Consider the following 23,363-nt stretch of genomic DNA (forward strand, 5'->3'; position numbering starts at 1 on the left):
AATGTTAGCTTGGTGTTCTTGAATGTAATACAAGTATGTGGGCTAGCCTTTTTATATATAAATTCATATCAAACGAATTGAGTGAAATTTAACTTAATTAGCAGAAGAAAAATTAATTATTTCTGTTAACGCCTCTGCGCGGGTCCCCGAGCGATAGGGAGCAACGCTTGGGGTCTTGGCTCTTGGCTTCGCCAAGCAACCCTAAAGCCCCCAATGTGAGAGGAGCGTGGGAAACCACCCCCTCGGAGATGCACTTCCAACGTTGCAGCGGATGCAGCCAGAGGGCTCTCGCTCCCAATCCCTTGCAAGGATACATGCGTATCCTATTCGTATTTGACTATACCTAATTGTAAATAAATTGTTTATTTGTTTTAACCACACGACTCATCAATGCATTCAACAATCTCAATATACAGTCCACTGCTGGAAAATTAGTTTTTCCCCCTGAAGCCAGGCGGCTTCAATTTCTTTAAAAATGAAACTAAGCAAAATGTCACATTATGCATTTACAAAAAGAGCCCATGCAGAACTTTCCACATGGCCAGTCCGCTGCTGCAATACAAAATTAAGGAACAAAAAAAAAAAAAAAAGAACTAACCGCCAGGTTGAATCGCTTCTTGATCAATATTTGCTCTATTCTTTTTCTGGATTTCTCCTGTAAGTAGAAAGTTAACACTAAAATGCTGGGTTTTTTACATAAAAGTGAAAGATAACAAAGAAGACAAAAAGAGAGAGGTTATAATTTCTGTTCAATACACTTACTGTATTCATCAATATGATAATATGGGTATATAACAACTGGATAAAGTGCGGCTCCAATAAAACCAACAATACCTCCAAAAAAAGCAAATGATTTGAGTCCTTTTAATCGAATATAAGCCATTTCAAAAATCTAAAAAAGCAGCTCAATTGCGGTAAATTAAGGCAAAAAATACATTATGATTAGTTGAAACAAACAATCCGAACAGGATTTGCTTTTCTCAGCTCACGACTGTTTAATGCAATGTTTACACTTTTCTCGAGGATTTTGTTGTTATTAAAGGTCGCAAATCTTCGGTTGCGTTCGACGAGCTCGACCGGGAGCGACCGGTCAGTTAATCACGCGACAGCTAATGATCACATGCTCCAATCAACCAATCAACAGCTGAAAATGGTAACCGGTGAGATAACCGATAGATGATAGAACGCTGCGGTTTGTAACCGGTTACTTACCGGTAGACCGGTGAGATTCGTCGAACGCAACCTTTGTTACGCAACAGGAGGTAAGGCATTGCTGGAGAGGAAACGCAGACATATATTAGTTTTTTTATTGCTGTCCGATCTGAGTTTCCGTTTCACCTGTCAAGTTTCGCATATTTCCAATTTTATTTTACATTGAAAATGACGCGCCTGAAGTAAAAATAAAACTGAATTTTCATCAATTTTTCAGTCTTTGAAATGTAGGGCAATAGGTCGGATATTGATTTTGTAACTGTGACTGGTGGAAGTTGCAGTTGCGTAATTTTTAACCTATCTTGACTGGCATCGTGGAAATCGAGTGAAAGTTGGTCCGCCTTTGATAAATCCGATGATCGAAATTTATCTTCGACGTTAAAATGCCCTTGTTTTGTTTATCGAACCGCAGATCTCTCCACTGGCAGTAATGGCCTTGGAACAATATATCAGTCGTTTTAAAACGTTATTAAATTTCAATTAATCCTTAATTTCACGACATGGACTTCGATGATTATGAAACATTACCTTGCGGATCTACAACCACTCACATGGTTGCAGGTGCTTTTGCTGGAATCATGGAACATTGCGTTATGTATCCTTTAGATTCAGTAAAAGTAAGTTTCAGAAATTTAATGAAGAACGCTTTTATGTGAGCCAATCACTGTTACTCGTTTTGTTACTTGTGATCACCTCAACAACTATATTGATTTTCTGTTATATAGAAATGATTCCTCAACATATATAATATTTTTTTTATGCAGACAATCAGTGCCTTGTTTTTACAATAAAAAGAGATCACAAAGCCTTATCATTTTGTATACGTTTTAGTAATGTACATATAATGCAATAAAAAGTTCATTCACTAACTCATACACCTCTCCCGATATATATTGGCATACTTACTTATGTGAGTTTTGATCTAATTCCCTTAAGCATACAAAATGCACGGGTGTGGAAACTGATCTGCTTTTCCCTCATATATGTTAAATTTATCAAGTGCCCTGTAATAGTAAAACATCTTCACTGACACTACAATAATAATCAAACTCATGTGTGTAAAGCATGTTTTTTCTTTGAGACTTTGTTTATAAATCTTTCTCTAGTAGGTATCAACCAGAGATGAATTCGTAAATTTTAGTTACAATGAGACATGATTGAATCCAGAGTCATACGAATTTTATGTGAATGGGAAATTTTTTAGAAAAGCTGTACCAGAACGGCATTAATGTACCAAATCAGTCTTGGTATAAACATACAACAAACTAGTTATGCTTTTATTTGCCAAACATTTTAACCTTAAACACTTTTTTCTAAAAAAGAAATACCCACATGAATATTTTGGAGCTATTGTAAACACTAAACAGTCTACCACCAAGGCCTCAATCTTAATCCCTATGTTTTGACTTCAACTTGTTATTTCTCACATTTCCCCACTTTTTCTCCTATGAGGAAAAAAGGATTATCTCCCCCTTTTGAATACACACTCTGAGGATGGGGAGGTGTTGCAATAGTTAATGCAGTGAAGCACCGTTTATACGTTTTTGAAGGGACTGTACGTAAAAAGCGTACAAATGAAAAAACATATAATAAATATACGTTAATGTGTATTAGACTCTGCAGGGACAAATTCTAAAAACGTATAATTGATAAATACGTATAAAAGAGAAACGTATAAACGGTGCTTCACTGTATTTTCCTTTTTTGGCCACTATATTCCTACCATGTTTTAAACATTATAATGCTAAAATTGGCAAGAAAGAACATTTGAAGTTAAACCTGAAACACTTTTGCTGCACCTATAGTTATTTTTCTTCCTTTTAGTTTAAAAAAGAACACCTCTTTAGTAAAGTGACCAAACGTTCCCATTTTTGTCTCATGGTTCTGCTTACCAAATGTCCCAATTTTTCCCCATAGTTCAGCAAAAGTCCTGATTTTCTGTTCAAGTTCCACCAAATAGGGGGAATATAAATAAATTCAATGTTTCAACATTTTTGTGGACATTCATTGTTAATAGTAAAATATCTTTTATTAGCCAAGATACTTTTTTTTTTTGCTGTTTTTTAGATTTTTGAGAGGCAATGAAAATTGCTTCTTACATTAAACAAAATACTGACATGTGACACCTTTGTAGTTATTTGCTGTAAGCTTCAGTTACTGACAGCAAATTGAGTTACTTTTAATTTCTTTTGATAGATACACCTGACCTGAGGAACAATTGCAAAGATTTCATAAAATATGTACATATTTTGCAAGAGTGCTTATTTCAAAGGTTTTTTAATATGAGATCTAACAAAAGTTTAAATCGGTTACATAGTGAGTTTTTTAAAAAAACGCAATGACAATGCCCCCAAGAATGCGTCCTTGATATTAAGTTTGAAAATAATGGTCACATTACTCTTTGGTGATTATTTAGGTTCTTTTTTTTTTTTTTTTTTTTTTTTGCAGAGCAATCCTTGTGAGGCAAAGCTATTCTAAAGTTGGATAAAACCTAACCTGGCAGTGTTGTAATCAGTATTCTCCTGTTTTTTTCCACTTTGAGCAAAATATTATTTTGTCCATTTCATCATTCTGGTTGCAAAATTCATTCATACCAAGTTTCACTAATTTTTCAACTTTCAATATTGACTATGAAATCGACCCATCTTACTTAAAATTTCATTTAATTGTTATTAATGCTTGAGGATTTGAAATGGTGATTTTTTTTTTCTTTATGCTGCATATTTTACATAAAAAACTAGCAGTTGAAAATTAACTTTCAATATCTATGGACACTTAATATGAGTTTTTCTTTCTCGTTGTTTCATATTTAAACAGTCATTGTAAGATTAAGGTAATGTGTCATAAGATTTTAAGCAAAATTCAAAGCTACAAATTTAAAATTCAACGTCTAAGTGCATTGAAATTACTTTTAATGTAATAATACTAATGTCTAACATCTTGAATTGACATTGTACTATGCTTCTGTGGAAAAGTAAAGCGCCGCAGCTGCATTTTTTTTTTTTTTTAATTTTTTTCATTTCTTGTACTTTTTGTTGTACAAGCTCGCTTATTCGGTTTCTGCTAATAATAAGATGAAATAACCTTCAATGCTGACAGTACCTTATTAATATGAAATCTGAAACGTGTTTCTTCAAATACAGTGGCTCCCAAAAGTGTTCGTACACCTACGACTTTCAATGAAATTGGCCATTATCCATTGGTTAGAATTAATATTTTGGAATAATTATTTTATTATAAGATCTATGATATATTTTTAACAAAACTACATGAAAATTTTTAATAAAACATTAAAACATAATTAAAAAAAAAACCAAAAATTGCCGGAAATTTTATCTCACAAAAGTTTTCGTACACTTTGAAAAAATGTCAAAAAAAGGTAAATAATCTAACTTTTTACAAAGTTATTATTTAGTAGAATATCATGCAGTATCAACAACAGCTTTTAAACGTTTGGGAATAGATTTCATTGTTTTTTTCTTTCTTTTTTAATGCAATTTCTGAGTAAGTGTTCAGCCACTCTTCGAGTCTTAGTGTTTCTAGTTCGCTTTTCGTTTCAAGAGTGTATTTTCGTAATCTAGCCGCCAGATATTTCCAAATATGTTCCATTAAGTTTAAATCTGGCGATTGAGGAGATATTTCTATGTTTAAGAATAATTTTTGAGGCATCAAACACAAACGTGTACTTCTTATCGTTATATTGATAAAGAACAAAGTTGTTTCCGAATACCAAATTTTGGGCTAATTGTTTAAAATTGTTTTTTAAAATATTTAAATGAACAGCATAACTCATTATTTCTTCTAAAAATTCTAAATTTCCAAGTCCTGATGCAGTTATGCACCCTCACACAAGTTCTTAAGATTAAATTCCTCATTTTTTTCTTCTATTGACAGATATACAACAATTTAAGCCAAAATATTGAATTTATTTTCATCTATAAGTAAGACGTTGTTCCAAAACGTTTTGAGCTTATTTATCATTAATTTTACGACGGATAGCGTAAGCTTACTGTTTTTCGCACGAACAAGAAAATTTCTGCGGGAAGAGGTCCCCTTTAATCCAGCTAATCAGAGAACTAGGCGAACAATTTTAGGTGAAAATTAAACATAAACTGTTTCATTCAATTCTGCAGAAACGTTTTCAGCACTCAAATGTGTATTTTTCATAATTTTTTTAACTGTAAACCTCCGATCACGCTTTGTTAAGTTTGCCAGTTGGCCTTTTCTTACCTTGTTTTCGATCCGTTTCTTGTCTTTAAATCATTTTATCAAGCACTTCACTATAGTATGGTGTAAATTAACTAATTTAGAGACATTTTAAACCAATTTATGTCTACTGTGAGGGGAAAAAATCAAATTGTGAATCGTGTTTGTTATTTTCTACGCATACCTGCCATTTAAAAATAATAAGCAGAATATTAGGGAATAAATAAACAAAAAATTAAAGGCAAATGACTTTACAGTGTCATTACAATGCAAAAACAATAAAAAAAACCACATATGATGATTTTAATCATAAATTTATTCGAAAATATTTCAGTGTACGATGACTTTTGTGGCGTATTTTTTCTCTGTCTCTTCGTTTTTGACAAATTTCAAAAATAAAATCTGGCAATATTTTGAAAAAAACTGCTGGGTTTTATTCAGAATGGCATAGGAATGATGTGAAAAAAAAATTGGACTTCATATTCAAATTCCGTTTTGCGTTATTTTGGTTTTACTACAAAATTTCAAGGTGTACGAACACTTTTGGGAGCCACTGTATGTGTTTGTTTACCAATTGCCCAATCTTTGAATTTGGTTGCTGGATGTTAAAAGTATTCAACCAAACAAAATATTTGGTTTGTCTCCTGAATAGACGGTATACAAAGTGAATACCAGTCAAATACTTGGTGCATCACTAATGTGTATGATCTACTCTGCATCTTCTTTTTCGGCACTACAGTCTAGGGCAGGCCAAGACTATCTCAATCAGTTTGCTCCATCCACTGAGGCCAACAGGTTCTAAGTCTTTTTCGGCACAGTCGAGCCATCTGTATCTACTCTGTATACTTATCTCATATTTTTGTGAGGAACTAAAAATTTTGTTGGAAAATTGTTACATTCAGGAGCAAAAAAAAAAAGTTTTTTGCTGCGGTAAGAAAAGTTATAACCTTCATTGAATAATCTAAATTTACCCTCGTTTTCCAAAAAATAGCTCGAATGCTTTGATTGCTAGTGAGTGAGTCAACCTGACTTGTATAGTTTAAGTCTAGACCAAGCACTGTATGCATATTAATCTGTAAAGCTTTAGTTTAACTGCCATATTTTATATAAGTATTTTGTGTTTCTAATCTAAATGAATTTTTTCTAGACTCGTATGCAGAGTTTAAAGCCCAGTCCAAAAGCATATTATCGTAGTATTCCCGAAGCGTTTTCCAAAATAATTCGTCATGAAGGTGTCCTTCGTCCAGTTCGGGGCATGTCGGCTGTTGTGGTGGGTGCTGGACCAGCTCATGCTTTGTATTTTTCATGCTATGAAAAAATGAAACGCATGATTAGCGGTACTGAACATGGGTCTGGTAAACCATTGGCTCAAGGTAAATAATGTTGCTTGTACATTGTTATATTGGCACGTAAAATATGAGTTCAATGATTAGCCTCTTCTCCAATGCTTTCTGTCTTATTAATTTGGAATCATGGAATGAGCTTCAAGGGAAATAATGGGATGGTGGCAAAATGTTTTTCAGTGAAAGCAGAAGATATCCTTGTTTAGCCTGTTAAATGAGTTGCGTAAAGGGGTATTGCTAAAATTGTTCAAGTTGTATGGCTTTACTCCTACTGATGTCTAAAATGCCAATGAAGCTGGTACATTTTTTCATTTAGATCTAAAAAAACTTTAGAGACAAATGTGTTGGAGGAAGACCTTTCAAAAGAAAGAACTCAGTTTTATTTTTGTTGCAATAAATCTTTAAAAGAAAAATGAAAAGTTTCCTAATTGACAGCTTGGATGGTGCAGGTTTCTTTTATGAGTGGTTGCTAACTAACCTTTTATGAAGAAATGGAAAAGCAAAAAACGAAAAATTCTTCCTTTGACCACTACATGTCAATGTGATCCCGCAATGAATCACATTTGTGTTCAGCATTTCCTACCAAGTGGGGATCCTCCCCCTCTCTCTTTAACCTTAAGGTGACCAAAAATTTCATTTTTGGAACTTGAGCTCAGGAAAATTGCTGTGCCTCACACATTCCTTTCCTAACATGTCAAAAGAGTCTGAAATTAAGTTTCTAAGGCTTCAATATCAAAAAATTTCTGGAGAAAGCTTCCAAAACCTGACCCCCTCCCCCCCTTCTCCTGACGTCCTCAAAGATAACCTAAAATTTGTTTTCAGAACTTCAGTTTCAAAGAAATCACATGTATCCTGTTTGGTACCAATGGGAGGACAAGACTGAGAAGCAGATGACTGCAACATTTGGGCAATCAAGGAAACGTGAGTCAATTGGCTTCCCCCCCCCCTGGATCTTCTAAATTTTGATGCTTTTTCCTATAAAATGCATTAAATTCATACCCTTTGCCCCTGGAAAACTTTGAAATGGCAGGCCTGGGCTTCAACAGAAGGCGTAAAACATGCTGGTAAAATTTGAGTTATTCATAGTACAAAAATGGACAGGTGTTCTCATCCCTCTCAAAAAGAGAAAATATTTCAATGGCATATTCTGTGCCATGACTGCCTCTGACGGGTACCCCTGGGTATGCTAAATGTACAAGTGCAGGGACTGCCTTCGACAAATGTCTCTCACACAAACTAAAAATTCAGAACTAAAAAATAAATAACTTTCAAAAACCTGCTTTGCTGGGGGCCTCAACTCCCGAAAGATTGCATGATCCCTTTCTAAAAAAAGTGAAAAGTACTTGAAAAAATAAAGTTTATTTTCAAGTGCTAGAAAACTTTGAAATTTTGGGAAAGTGAGTCTACAAATCTTGAATTTTAAAATTTCTAGCAAGCAGGAGAAGGTAGGGGAGGAGGAGGAATACCAAAATATGTCATATTCCTTGCTACATCATGCATCAAAAATGTAAAAATCATGGTTCTCATATTTCTATAACATATTACTTGAGACTCATTTTTGTGACTCACAGGTTTCATATCTTGCTATTTATTTAATCCCAAATGCAGTATTTTGAAAATTCTTCTGTTATTGCTTGCTTTTATCTTACTTCTGCTGCATATTTTCAATCAGTTTAGCACGAAAAAAAATGCACTACATCTATTCCTTTTGGTTTTTGGCACTCCTCGTAATTGAAAAAGCTGTTGTAATGAGAAATCTATAGTTTTTTTTTTCCTCTTAAACTTAAAATAGCTGTTAGTTATAACAATGCTGTAAAACTATACAATCGGGTAATAAAATGCCAGAGACTGGAAAGCATAATTAAAGCGCCTTAAATAATTTTAATAGTTCTAGAGTCCTTGAAAATTATTATATACTATGCGTTTAAAACTCCTAATCAAAGTGCGGTTCAATTTTATTTCTTATCAAGTGAATAAATTGAGTTATCCATATGCACAGTATATTGCCCTTTTTTTAAAAGCATACATTATTTTTTTTTAGAGACATAACGAGTAGCACTTTGGCCGAGTACTCGGCCTTTCACTACTCGGCCGAATACCGAGTTACCAAGTATCAATTATGTTTTAAGAAGAACCACCGACACACATATGTGATGAATTTTGAATTTATTGGAATAGTAGTATAGACCTCCTTGTTTATATAAAAGTTTTTAAAACTAAATTCCTGCTGAAATTTAATTACGCATCATATAAACAATTTTGTTTGTGTCAAAAATTTTACAAAAAAATTATTTTTAAAATTAAAAATAAATAAATAAAAGATATGATTAATCAAGTTGGGATTAAAACGAAATTCCAGTAAAATCCTTCTAATGCGGACACTAACAGGACAATTTTTTTTGTCCACAATAGAGATGTGTCCGCAGGACAGGGGTTTAGTAATGTTATTTGCATTGGAACTGGGGAATTAAAAATTGTCCACATAAGAGGGGTGTCCGTTAGGAGGGGTTTCACTGTATACCAATCAATTATAGTTCTAGTCTGCCAAACATAAATGATTTTTAAAAGCAGATAAAACAAATGTGCAGGAACACTGCAGACACCTCCCCCCCCCCCCTGTTACAAGGAACGGCTTTTTCAGTGCATAACATGTGAGCTAAAGAATGTAAAGACATTCGACAAAAAAAATCCGACTTCTGTTGGATGCCTTTAAATCTACGAGCTCCCATTTTGTGCATTGAAAAAGGAATTCCTTGTAACGCCAAAACACGTGTCTGCAGTGTTCCTGCGCTGTGCTTTTAACGTTGTTTTATTTCCTTTTATTTTTTAAGCAAATGTGTTTTAATATTTGTTATAACTAATTTTTGTTTGTAACAAAAATCCATTTTTAATATAAAAATTCTATATTTTCTATACTTACCTTTTTTGCATAATTTTTAATAAATAAGTTTTATTAACTTTGGGGACATTAAAATAGATTTATTCCATTGAAGCATTACAAACTTCATTATTCTCAAAATTTAAATTTGACTTATAAATTTTAATTGTAAATGACTGCAGAATATAATGCTTGCTCTTTTTTTTTTAAATAAGTTTTCTGTTATAAGTATCTGTCTTGGACAATATTCAATTTTTTGCGACTACTCTGTATTGGCCGAGTATCTGATCAGAATTTGGCCGAGTACCGAGTAGTTACCGAGTACTCGGTACGTCTCTAATTTTTTTAAAGCTTTTTTTTTACTATTGATTGTTTTTGTCGGTAGGCTGGATGGTGATCAAAACTAATTTTACCGAAAGCCAATGTAACAATCCATTATCTTTTCTCCTCCCTCACTCTTTCTCTCTGTTGACTGCTGTCATTTGTTTATCAAATCAAAAACACTTTTTACTAAGTTAGTTTACAAAAGAGCATTATAACTCTAAAAAAGTTTTGTTCGCCTTTCTTTCCCGATGTTTGTGTAGTTTGAACTACCCCTCATAAGGCTTTAAAATGCAGAATTTTATGTATATTTTTCAAAATTTCCTCTGGGTGAGGAACCCCTAGACCAACCAAAATTGGGGATATTTCATACCCTTCTTAAAGGGGAGCCCTCCATCATGCTCTTGATATCATTCTGCCCTTTAAGAGCAAAGCAGAGAGGATAGCAGGCAAAGTTTATTTAAAAACGAGCAAACACGTAAAGCTTGGCTTTATGTGTCAGAGGAAAGAGCCAACCAGCCAACTTCAAATTGACTAAATTGAGCTTTTTATCATCATCAGAAAAAAGTTGTCCGGATTGCAAAAGGGGCCCCATACCTGAAATAGCTTAGGGCCCCGTTAAGTCTAAATCCAGCCCTGGCCAGGAGATTGTCAGATTTTAAACTGAATTTAGTGCCTAAAATAATTATAAAGATACATTATGATGTGGTTGTAAATGTACGACTGTAATTGTTTTTTGTTAAATCTATATGTTGACCATCTCCGTATGTCAACCACTTGATCCCTTAGGTGACCAACTTGCAGACGTTCTACTGTAGTGTTGCTAATTTGAATTTGCTGACTGCTGAATTTGCTTGCTGAGTTGAATGATATTAGAATTACACATTTAAAATTGCAAAAACAAAAAAGAAAAAATATTTTTTATAATGTTTGTTCTTTTTTACAGGGCTTGCTGGTGCTGTATCGACGTTACTTCATGACGCAATTATGAATCCTGCAGATGGTATACTTATTTTAGATAAAATTTTGTTTAAAAAGACATTTACAGGGGTGATTGTTTTCCGGGGAAAATTTGAATTTCCAGATTTTTTGAGATATGCTGTCCTGAAATTTTGGGCTTTTGAAAACTTTTCTTGACTTAGTCCGACCTTACTATTCCTGTAGAAATAGTGTAGTTTTGCTCTCTTTTTTTTTTGTAATGACTGACTAGAAAAATGTGAATGAGCTACTGCAACTCCTTTTTTTCTCCCTAGCAGAGAAAAGGGGAGTTAAGTAAGTAGTACCTTATTACCCCACTTCAGCCGGCCAGTTGGAAATAAGCGAGATTACACAGCATGCCAAAAAATTTGAATTATGCAGCATGCCCTGTAATTCAGGGTTTATTTTGCTACAAAAAATTTTAAAAGTAAACTGAAAAAATTTGTTTGTTTAATCAAGAATACAAATATTTCAACACGAAAGGAGTTAAATTAGTATGTGTTCTTTATTAATGTAGGTCATTCATTATAGATTTAGTTATATGCCTATAAAATTATCAATAGCAATCATAGTAATTGTGATTCATTTTCAATTTTTGTAAAAAAAAATATTTTAAAATTCCTTTTAGAGAGGATCTTCAAAAATCTAGAAAAAAGTCACCGCTTTTCCCTCACACTTGATCAGAGTTGTTCTCAGATCAGGCATCTGTTCTGTGACGTATGTTGCAAATTTAGTAGCATTATGCTTCTGTGGTCATGAGGTGGTTCTTTTATAACATATTTACCTGCTTACTAATTTTATAGTCATTTGTGAATGAGACATACATTTTTTTCTTTAATCATGAAAAATTATATTCTGAATCAAATATATGGGAGCCATTGTAATTTGCACAACAATATAAGTAAATCACGAAAAACAAAAGCCTCTGTATTAGAATAACATATTGACTTTTTAAAACCCTAATTTTTACCCATTTTTTTGTGTAGTGGTCAAGCAAAGACTGCAGATGTACAACAGCCCTTACAAGTCTTGTCTAGAGTGCTTTAAGAACATATGGAAGACTGAAGGGGCCCGTGCATTTTACAGGAGTTACACCACTCAACTGACCATGAATGTTCCCTTCCAGAGCATACATTTCATGACCTATGAATTTTGTCAAGAACTGACCAATCATAAAAGGACTTACAACCCACTCGCTCACATGTTTTCGGGAGCTATATCTGGTGCTTTTGCTGCAGCAGTCACCACACCTCTAGATGTTTGCAAAACTCTTCTTAACACACAAGAACAACAAGCATTGAACTTGACAAAACAGACCCAGATCAGTGGACTCATAAATGCCGCAACCGTTATTTACAGGTTCAGTGGTCCAAGGGGATATTTTCGGGGAATGCAAGCTCGAGTCATATACCAGGTGCCTTCCACTGCGATAGCTTGGTCCGTGTATGAATTTTTCAAGTATACAATAGGAAAGTATGATAATTACAAGCCAGAACACAGTTCCCTCATAGCACATGCTAGCTCCATGGAAAACAAGCATCCCACATCTGAAGAACTGCCAAGATTTCCAGTTGTTTACAGCAAATAATTGCTTCTATCATGTAGGGTAAATATGACTTATCTTCTTCTTTCTTTTGTTGACGATTTCAAAACATCTTCAAATTTTTGTAATTGTTCAAACGTAAACTAACCAAAATATCAGTTCCATTTTTGAAGCTATTTATGATTATCTTTTCAAACAATATCGCAATTCCTGTTTTTTAATTTATTATTTTTTAAAAAATTGTTTTACTGAAAGTATTGTTATTAATTATTTTGACTGTTATGATTTGTTTATTAATTTGTACAAAACTTGTAAGTTTTGCACAAATTTTGAAGCAGTTGTTGATATTTCATAGTGAATATTTTATTTATGTTAATGTCTGCATCATCATCTTCATTCAGCAATGATTAAATTTCTGCATCAGTCAGTGTTAGGTGCAAACCATACCCCGCCCTTATGTGGTTCGTTAATATGTTTAAGTGGTATACTAATGCAGATTTTTAAAAAAATTCTCTTTTGCTCAGTCATAAATTATGTCATAAGCCAGGCAGAACTTAACATGATTTTCATTAAACTATTGATGCATAAAAAAGTGACAAGCATCTGTGAGAATAATGACCATACAAACGAAAAAGAGTTTATGCAGTGGTTTTAACATTTTTGGTGGAACATTAACTGTCTGGACTGTTAATTTTAAAAACAGAATTATTTTTAATTATTTTTTGTTTGATGAATTTAAATGTATAATCCAGATACCTAAAACTTAGGGAAATGTCAACATTATTCCAATTGGAGCAAGAAAACAGTGTTGTTGTTTTAAGGATTGTTCTTTTTTCCTGCCATCGAAAGTATGTTACTTTTTAATGACATTTTTGCTTGAATTTTAAATTATATTTTTATTTAAATGGTGTAGAATTTTATGACAATAATGACTTGGTTGCTCTAATTTAAAATATTTTAGAAATCAATGTTTGTTGATTTAAATCAAGCAAATTTTTTTAAAAAATCAACAATTTAAATCAATTGACTTAAATTAAATGATTTTTTTTTAAACAAAATCATTAATTAAGATCAGTTTATTTTGTTTTCATAAATTAATTTTGCATTTTTAGAATGTATTACTAATTACGCTGCATTATACAATCTTAACTTCAATAGTCAAAACAACATAGATCCCTCTTTCTGTGTGTGAAACAGATCTTCATTCTTAATATATTGCTCCAATATTACAGTTCAATTCATTATTGAACCAAATCAAAATTTGTAGTTTTTCTTATAAACCATCACTAATATGGTTAAGAAAAGTAATTGTTCAACATATTCTTTTACACTAATGATGAGAACCTTATTTTGAAGCAAAGCATAAAACAAAATCACTTTTTATCTAAGTATTGTAATGTATTTATAAATCTTTAAAATGATTGAATAGTTAAAGAACTTATCTTAGTTTTAAAAGTAAACTGAATGGATTCATCCATTCTATGAACTATACTATGCTTATAAATGTAAAGTAATTAATAACTACAAATTTTTTAAGATTAAAAAAATCTGATTTAAATTTTTAAAAATCTGACTTTTTTGATTTTTTTAAAAAATTACAAACTTTGTTAGGAGTACAAATTGTTTTTTTTTTTTATTTGATATAAAAGTTTAACATTATTTTTCCAGATTCATCGAAAGACTTGTAAATAAAAATCATAATAAATAAATAAACAAAGCATCTTCAAGTAAAAATTGCTTGCCTATAAATCATGTTGTTGACTTACTACAAAAAGAAAGATCAGCGCACAAAGGTGTAATATGAATGAGAAGTTCATTTGCACAATGATGAATGTAAATTTAAATTACAAAATCTGTTGTAATTGCTAATATATTCCAAAAAAAAAAAGAGTTGAAATGAAACTTTATTTTTAAGCTATGAATTTAGGCCTAAGCGTTTCATCGTTCAGTGCACTGGCATATCTTTAACATGAATGATTTACTTGTAATAGTTAAAAACCTTAGGAAGTGTTCATCCAAGCTGAAAACTTTTTTTTTGCTCATATAATTCTATTACTTTAAAAATGCTATAAATTAGAGCTTAATGGGGGGGGGGGGGTAGCATTTCTATTTTTAAAAATCTGAAACCAGACATGTGATTTTTCAGTATTTTTACTGAATTTAGTATTTTTTAAGAAAGCAAAATAATGTATGCAGAAAAAATGAAGGGACATTGCTGGGTAAATTTTACATTTGCTAATTAAGTTCATGTGTCCAATTAAAATAAATGGCTGTGTTGTGACAAAAACCCATGGCTGAACTTGCAGGTGTAGTACAAAATACTGACCATGTTGTGTTAGTTCATGCAACTTCATTATTTTTCCTCCTATTTAAGTCACATGTCTGTTAAACATAATTTGAAATTTTACTGTTAAATTAAATAGAAACTGAGTGGACAATCAGACAGGTTCATCATTTCTTAATTCCCACAGACAAGATATTCTTACAAAGATATCAAGGAAATTGATTAAATTTTATATTATAGACCAGAGGTCTGTTGAGTCGAAATTTTCGTTATTCAAGTATACATCCTTTGCAAAATATTGGTTATCATAAGTTCAGAATTGTATGATATTACTTATCTGGCAGACATAAAGTCTGTCCTACCAAGTTAAATATTTGCCTTTTCTAGCAAAATAAAACTTAGATAAACATTACAATTGTTACCAGTACATAGAATGAAAATGTTAGCTATAAGGCAGTGTGTTATTTCTTTCTTTTTTTCTTTGGAAGATTTATTATGATATCATTTTGCTATTCTTTTAAAGCTTCTGATGAGAAGTAAGTACATAGCTGTGTTTTCATCTCAGTGAGTATCTCCATTTTGACGATTCTTTAATGTCAGTAGTACAACTTTTTTGAATGTATATTTTAATATGATAATATATTTTTACTGTTTGGTTTCTCAGTGTAAATTGAAGCTTCAGAAAAATCCGTCAATTCCGCAGTTACAACTTCTCTGTTTGATGCGTCGCATCAACAGAGGAGTGAGGCGAAAATGCCAAAAAGGACTTATGTTTTTTTTCCTATATGAAACCAATTGAGGATTAATAAATTTGCACAAGCCTACCTCTTAGGCAATCAGAACTGGAATTTTAGAGTCCTTCGTCCACTACAAAGCTGAAGAGCGCCTTAAGAAAGTTGAAAAACCATGAGTGCGGGTATTTACAAAAATTGCTTTTAAGCAGTCTATATATTTTTTTTCTTATTAAAGGCGGGTATATTTAATTTCTCTTGTGTCCAACGATAGTAATAGGACGAAAAAAATGAGTAATCAAATTCTCAAACCGAAAATCGGTTTTGATCAGCACCGAAAACTTGGGAATTCAAGGTTACTCTTTTCAAAACACTACAAAAAAATGTCCTCTTAGAAATTAATATTAATTAGTCATAAATATTCTGTAGAAACACCCTGAAAAGGAATTAGCTGCATAAACCTGCGAACTTAGGACCCTGAGCTCACACAAAAATCGAAAAAACTTTTGGGGTTTTCTCTCCACTGTGCGTTGTAGCAAATAATTTAAAAATTAAGTTTGTGTTGTGTTTGTTTCTCGAATGTCGTCCTTTCGCAAAATGATTTAGTTTTTAAAAAATTATTGCTTTGGGTTTTATCTTTGTAAAAAAGATATTTAGTGGGTTGTGAGTGTTAATGACAAAAATTACATACTTCTAATGATTATGAGATATAACAATAAATTTCAAGCTATAGCAAGTTTTTCATAAATATATTTATTCTTTTATGGGCTCTATTTTGTAGCCTACATTTCCTTTCGAAAAAAATTAACAAAAAATGTAAAGCACTGAAATTTATTTTTCAACTCCAACTGCTTTATACTGAAGCACAAAGCAGCCAATGTATTTCCTCTATGAAATAAAGGAGAACTTTTTTGAGCAAAATGAAGCATGATTCTCCCTAACAAAAACTTAATCATGAATTAGGATATTAGAAGTTTTCCCATACAGTGGTGACCTATAATGTAGTGCTTGAACTTTACTTCAATAATAAAAGATATATTAGTTAAGTTAATCCTTAATCAAATTTTTACACTAAATTGTCCCCTCCAATGCTTTTTGAAGAAGTGTTTTGTATTTTTTAAAAATATTTTCAAAATAGTTCATAGTAGTTATCTTTTTGAGATTAAGATTATTTTGATTCAACTACCATAGGTTGCATGAATTTAGGTTGCATAGGTTGATGAATGCAACAAAGTAGTAATGAAAAGTTTTTGATGGTAATGTGAAGGATTCATCTGTATGTAATATTTTTACTCACCAGAAGTGGGCACTATTCACTCCTGCTCATAAAAATATTGTGGAAAGCAGAGTATAAGCGAAGAACCTATTGAAAAAGTTTTCACTGTTGCTAAGGTTTGAATTGACCAATGGGGTTTAAGCTTGCCATCTTCAGCTGCCTTGAGAGAAGATTTATTGCATTCTGAGCTCTGTGCGCTGTGTGTGCTGGTCTGCGATGTTTTGTGCAAGTTTTCTCGGCCAAGCGGGCTGATTGGAAATGTTTTAGAAGAAAAAATTCCTCAAGCAACTAATTGCTGAAATAAGATTTTAATTAGTTTTACCTCATCCCTTAAATATTCAAGAAATGAGTGATCAGACTTTTAAGTGACATCGCCCATGGATGCTGCACAATACTGCTTGAACACAACGAGGCTCCCTATGAGAGGTTTTTTTTTATTTGATGAAATTATCCATGAACTTTCCGACTGCTGTGTAGCACAATCCTGACAGTATACTTTCCCGTGAATGTGTTGTTCTAAAACATTTCCAATCAGCCCACTTGGCCGAGAAAACGGGGAAACTCACAAAAAACATCCCAGACCAGCTCACACAGCGTCCGGAGCTCAGGATGTAATAAATCTTCTTTCAAGGCAGCTAAAGAGGGCCCCAACCCCATTGGTCAATTCACCCCTTAGCAACAGTTAAAACTTTTTCAATAGGTTCTTTGCTTAGACTCTGCTTCCCACGATATTTTTGTGAGCAGCAGTGAATAGCACTGACCACTGGTGAGTAAAAATATTACAAAAAGATAAATCCTTCACAGGTATGTTAAAAATATTTGATTTACTCTTGCTGCAAAATGTAATGGCTCAGTTTTAGCATCCAGAGACAGATCTCAGTCCGATATTTACTTGCAGTTCTGCCTTAGCTCAAGCAATGAGGCAATATATATAATTTGTAGCTTCATGCACCAGTGTTTATCTAAACCTTTTTTCAACTTGAAGTCTTACCAAATTTGCTGGTCTCATTGGTGGACTAAAATGTTTTCACCTACTCATGTGAAGATGTACGCAGCTTCTATATGATGTTTGTCTGCAGCTCGTTTTCGACCTATAGAACATAACACTCCAGTGTCGAATGCCATACAAAATTCTTGAACTTGCAAAGTATTACGTTACAATCCTCATATTGATACATGTTGCTTTTCTATGAATGTACAAAATATGTTAAGACTTTTTCGGACATCCTGTATAACACAAATGTATTGTTTGGGCTCATTTTCTCAGGTTTTTTTTTTATCTAACTATTCCTCAATTAACCACTTATAAAATTTATATCTGAATCCTTTTTCTCTTTAGGTATAGAAGCTGTATGTTCTACTGATTCATGATTATTCGAAGATAAGCTGTTTTAACTCACCAATTCACCATTTAAAGAAAATTGGTTTTTAAGTTTCCATGCTTAATCAAGCCATAGAATCAAAACGAAAGCAAAAACAGAAGAACGAATAGCCATTTTCTGATAATGTTTACGTGATTTCGCAAAAGCTTATGTTCAAAATGTTGTAGATATTAGTTTGTAAAATATGTCAATATTTTTATATTGAAACTGTTAAAACATGATTTCTGTTATTACTGCCTAAAGTAATTAAAAATTATTAATGTAAATTTTGTTGTTCAACTCTTTTATACAACCCTTTCACTAAATACCCACTAGTCACTACCTCTTTGCTAGTGTTTCAAGTTCATTTGATAAATTGAAGCAGTTTTTCATAATCATGAAATCAAGTCTTATAGCAGCACAGTAAGAACTTAACATGGCTTTGCAGAAAAAACAAAAGGAATGTTTTTTTTTTTAATTTCTCACTCCTATGTAATTGTCAGGGGTTGTTTGATTTAAACCCCTAGTGTTTTTTTTTAAACCATGTGTTTTTTTTTTTTTTTTTAAACTTCATTGTTTTCCCCTAATGTTTTCATAAATTTTACATGTTATTGAAAAGAGTAAAATCTAATCAACACAAAGTAACTAGCAAAGCTTTATTGATAAATTAGATTTAAAAAAATTAGTAACTTATATTTTTAAGGCAATGCAAATTAGCTAAATACTTTTTTATTTTTTAAATCAATACAGCTTTCCGATTAGGTACATAAATGTACAAGGCAGACCAAGTAAGTTTTTCTAAAATTACATGAAGAAAAAATCCAAGTAGCTCTTTTTTTTTATTAATTTAGTTATTATTTTTCAGTCTTGCATTTCAAAATAGTCCTAAAAGAATATTTCAACCAAAACTTCATTTATTACAAAATTTGCTTGATTACTTAATATAGATTATGTATCATTGAAGCGAAGCATAGTATATATACAAATCTTAACACTGGGATATTTAAAAGACAAAAGAAAAAAAAATAACTTAAGAAGTCCAAAAACAATCACAATATGCATAAATTGCGCTTATAAATGCACTTTTTGCATTCCCGATAGGGGACGAAGTCAGGGCAAGAAAAGAAAATATATAAAATTATTAAAACAGAAAATATTCATGTAACTCAGTGTTCCAAAAAAATATAAAAAAATGTTATGGCAAAAATTTTCACCTTTCAAAGAACTTTTTTGATCCCAATATAATAAAAGAAGTATGTATGAATGGTGGAAGAATCAATAAACATTAATTTTTATGAGTCTACATTATTAAAATATGTTAAGAGTATTAGGCTTTTAATTAAAATGATTTTTTTTTCTTTGATAAAAAATCATATTCCTAAATGCAGTAAACTAGGAGAAATAATGTCTTCAATGTAAAACAATGATTTTCTTAAAACCTACTTGTCCTGTTTTTTAAGTTCTATAATTTACATCAGACTTGCGATTCATTTGTAGATACTGCAAAATACTTTCCATGTTTAAGATTGCATGATTTTAATTTTAGTTATTTTTTTATATAGTGTAAATAGTTATGATTATGAGGAAATTAACTCAGAATTTATTCCAGATTATTTGTAATTAATAACGTCTGAACAATCACAGTAAATTATTTCTTCGATTTTTTTTTTACCAAGGCCCATTTACATACTGTAATTTTCATAATAGTTAAAAGATTTTCAAACAATATTCTCCTATAGAAGCCTCTACATGTGAGGAAATGGAATTACAAGATTTTTAATCTTAATTATTTAATTATCTGCAAAGAAATTAGGTACAAATATGAATATTAAACATTCCTTAACAATTAATTCATAAAATCTTCATGGTTTTCCTAAAATAAAATTTCTTTTCTTACAAATAGTGTCTAAACCACTTTTCCTTTCAATTACGTTTATGCACCTGTCATATATTGAAAAATTCAATCAATTTGTTTTTAATAGAAGAATTTTTTATCTTTATTTTTTTAAGTATCTATAGTTTTACTTGATAGAGAAACATTCACACCAGTGGTGAAAACCTGGTTAGTTTTTTATGTGACTAAATTGAGTCTACTATGTAAACAAATGACTATAAATCAGAAACAGGTTTTGAAAAAATCTTTCATAAATGGCAATGAAGCTTTCATTTAGTCAATTTTATAATATTATTATTTTTATTTTCTGATAGAGTAGAAAACAATTTAGAAGTTCTATAGCACAGAAAATAGTTTGATTATCCTTTTTTAAATTTTAATTTGAAATGGCTAGAACCAGTAAATAATTTTCAAAGTGAAAGAGAAAATTAACTAAGAAAAACCTGAAAAAGTCATTAAAATTTTATTTAAAATAAATGTACTGCAAAAAAAAAAAAAAAAAACGCTGTGCTGTTTCCAAGACTTGCGCTATGGATAAGAGCAGAAACGTAAAGTTGAAAGCAAGTCAAGTACCACTATGCAACCAGCATTTTTTTTTTTTTTTTCAATTACAGTAGTACCATTGAATCAGTAGTTTTTAAAAGAAAAAATTTTAGATTATGATAGCAAGAACCACACTATAAGTACTCCAAACATTTCGCTTTTTTTGATTAAATGCAACTCCTGCATAACTTATATAGTAATCTAAAGTTTACTAACATAAAGTGAAGACATCATAAGAGTATTTAGAGCACCACTCTGACACCACTGCAGCTGAACTAGAAATGATAAAGTATTTGTGAAAAACATAACTACATAGTTTTGTTACATATCATTGTTTTTTACTGTTATAAAAGATAAGTCTACTTCACTTAAAAATTTGTTTGGCTTACTACCAGGATGATCCGGATAGCCTGTGATCCCAGTTAGTCTGGATAAATGAGGTTGTACAGTCTAACCACAGATTGTATGGAATGGGTAAGCGTCTATCTGAATAAGGGGGAAAAGTAAAAAATTGATGCGCATGTTCCGCTCATTTGAATGAGACTCTGCTTAATTTAAAGGCTAACATACATCTGCAAAAGCTGACATCCCTGAACAGTAATAGATGAATCCATTTCGGTCTGTAAACAGGATATTTGCCTTTTATATAATCCGTTGTTAGACTACCGTACATTTACACCTGGTTCAATATTGTTTGCGGAAACCTCAAAATTCGTGACTAACATTCATCTATATTATCTGAGTCTGCTATAGATGTTCATTTGACTCTGAATCCCCCACAGCCCAGATTGATGTTTTATGTAACATGACATCAACTACTTAAGCACTATCAATTCTTCATAAATATTTTCTTATTGGGCAGTTCTGAAAAGGTGGGAACAAAAAAGTTAACTTTGAGCAATTTCAAAAATTTAAATTTGACATCAATTTTGCTTTTATTCTATAATATGCATACCTAGAACACAATATATGAACATGAAAAGACAGCAGGTATTTAAAAAATGTTAATCAGCAAATTAAATCAGCAGTCTATAGGTAACAGATTTTGGACATTGTTGTCCTGTAGGTAACGGATTTTGGACATCATCATAATGTAAGTTTCATTATTTTTGAAATTGTTAATCTGATTTTTAACTTTTCCAATGAAAATTTTATTTACTACTTTTTGAATTTTGCAATTTAATAATGAAGAGGATATTAATGAAGTACTTGAATGGCTATACATACTGCTCTTTACACATAATAAAGTTTTGGAATGATTTTGAAGAAGTTGATGAAAGGTAAAAAAAAAAAGCTTCATGGAAATAACTATACAAATTCGTAGTTTGATTTATTGGGACAAATAAGGAATAAAAATGGAGACAAATACGACATATACATTTTTAAAGGAAAAATAAACAAAATATGCTTTAAGGAAGTAATAAATATTTTTACACAAAAAAGGGAAAATTTAAACGAAATGTTTTAAAAGCACTAAGTTTGCAAAGCAAGAAAAAATACAGACGTGTTTCTATGTTACAGGAACCTTTTTTTTCAATGACCCAAGCTTGTGAATTTAAAGGCATCAAACAAAAACTGTTGTCATTTTTGTTTACATTGAAAAAGCAATTCCCTTTAATCCTGAAACACATGCTGCAAATTTTTGCTAATCCTGTCCTTTTCTAATGCTGTAAAACTTCAACTTTTTTTTTTATCTTTTTTTAATTTATATACACTAAACCATTTTTTGGATACAATGAGCTATAGTTTCTTTATCAAAAGAAAAATCTCCTCTTGTAGTAATAGGATGAGGTAGAGACATTGATTTCAGAAGTATATCTCCATACTACAGCTCTGTCTTCTCTGGGTACCGAAATCTATTACAATTAATATCACCTTGAAGAGGAATTAAGGAATACATCTTAACAACTATTAATGGTTTTGATTTTCTCAATAACTCCTGGCCATAAATTTTCATCATATATGACAAAACACCAGTCACCCATTTCATATTCTTCATTTAATTGTGGAGACCCAGTATCTGGAGCAGAGCTGATTACAGAAACAATTTTTTGATCACCGGCTTCTCATAACACACATGGCTGCAAATTTTTGCAGTGCATACAGAAACACGACCTCGGTCTTATTTCCACAAGTCAAATGTCATTTGTTTCTCTAAGTGTATGAATTTTTTGAGTGCCTTTGACAGTCATGGCTGGTTGCCTGGTCACTTGTCCAGCATGATCGATTTCGGCTTTTTGTACTAAAATTACTGCCTGCTCAGTTTTAAATTTTTTTTCCTTTCTGCATCGATGTTGGCATTTCCTGGCAAATCTGTACAAAGTCTTCTGCTGACTGAATCAGGCAACCTGTATAGACAATTTGCCTATCAACCCATGTTTTGATTACTGCACCTTCTGCATCAGAAGGCCCTTATGCATGTCGAGAGCCAAAACAAAATGATGTTCGCAGTCATCTTGAAAGGTTTGAGGGTAAAGTAAATAATCAAAAAAAGCTTCACAACTTTTATATTGGCTGGCATATCCATCAGACCATCCAACATGACGCTTGATTTTTAGATTTCTTTTGGTTATAATATGGTTAACTACCTTGGTACGGAACACATCGGCTGCAAAATGGTCATGTACCAAGTCGAATGTAACTAAAGTTACACCTTCCCTTATAATTTTCTGTGTTTGGGGATCATGATAAAAACACACAGTAGGATGTAAAGTAATCCCTTTATTATCCCAGTATAAGGATTGAGGGTTTAACTGGTATTTGACTCGAAAAGTTTCGGAAAAGTCTTCGACT

The 23,363-nt window shown here is 31.8% G+C and overlaps 1 protein-coding gene across 4 annotated transcripts; it reads left to right on the top strand.

Annotated features, from left to right (window-relative positions):
* Positions 1–1,524: 1,524 nt before the first annotated feature.
* LOC129227909 (mitoferrin-2-like) lies at positions 1,525–18,414 on the top strand. 4 transcript variants are annotated; one of them, XR_008580881.1, is made up of 6 exons: positions 1,525–1,829; positions 6,566–6,791; positions 10,907–10,963; positions 11,925–12,544; positions 15,289–15,329; positions 18,112–18,414. XR_008580881.1 is itself a non-coding variant. In XM_054862532.1 (5 exons), the coding sequence occupies exons 1-4, from the start codon at positions 1,713–1,715 to the stop codon at positions 12,524–12,526; spliced, it is 1,002 nt and encodes a 333-aa protein (XP_054718507.1). In that variant the 5' UTR covers positions 1,525–1,712; the 3' UTR covers positions 12,527–12,544; positions 18,112–18,414. The 4 variants fall into 4 exon arrangements, 2 of the variants coding, with proteins under 2 accessions (XP_054718507.1, XP_054718517.1); XR_008580882.1 differs by having other exon boundaries at positions 11,925–12,539; XM_054862532.1 differs by lacking the exon at positions 15,289–15,329.
* The last annotated feature ends 4,949 nt before the right edge of the window (positions 18,415–23,363 follow it).

This window comes from Uloborus diversus, chromosome 1 (assembly GCF_026930045.1).
Source record: "Uloborus diversus isolate 005 chromosome 1, Udiv.v.3.1, whole genome shotgun sequence".
Taxonomy (NCBI): Eukaryota; Metazoa; Arthropoda; class Arachnida; order Araneae; family Uloboridae; genus Uloborus; species Uloborus diversus.

Bases quoted from the DNA above. Each gene is read 5' to 3' on its own strand.
- LOC129227909 (XM_054862532.1), top strand. From the start codon at position 1,713: ATGGACTTCGATGATTATGAAACATTACCTTGCGGATCTACAACCACT. The intron at 6,792-10,906 runs GTAAATAATGTT...TCTTTTTTACAG, and splicing joins TGGTAAACCATTGGCTCAAG to GGCTTGCTGGTGCTGTATCG. The intron at 10,964-11,924 runs GTATACTTATTT...TTTTTTGTGTAG, and splicing joins AATTATGAATCCTGCAGATG to TGGTCAAGCAAAGACTGCAG.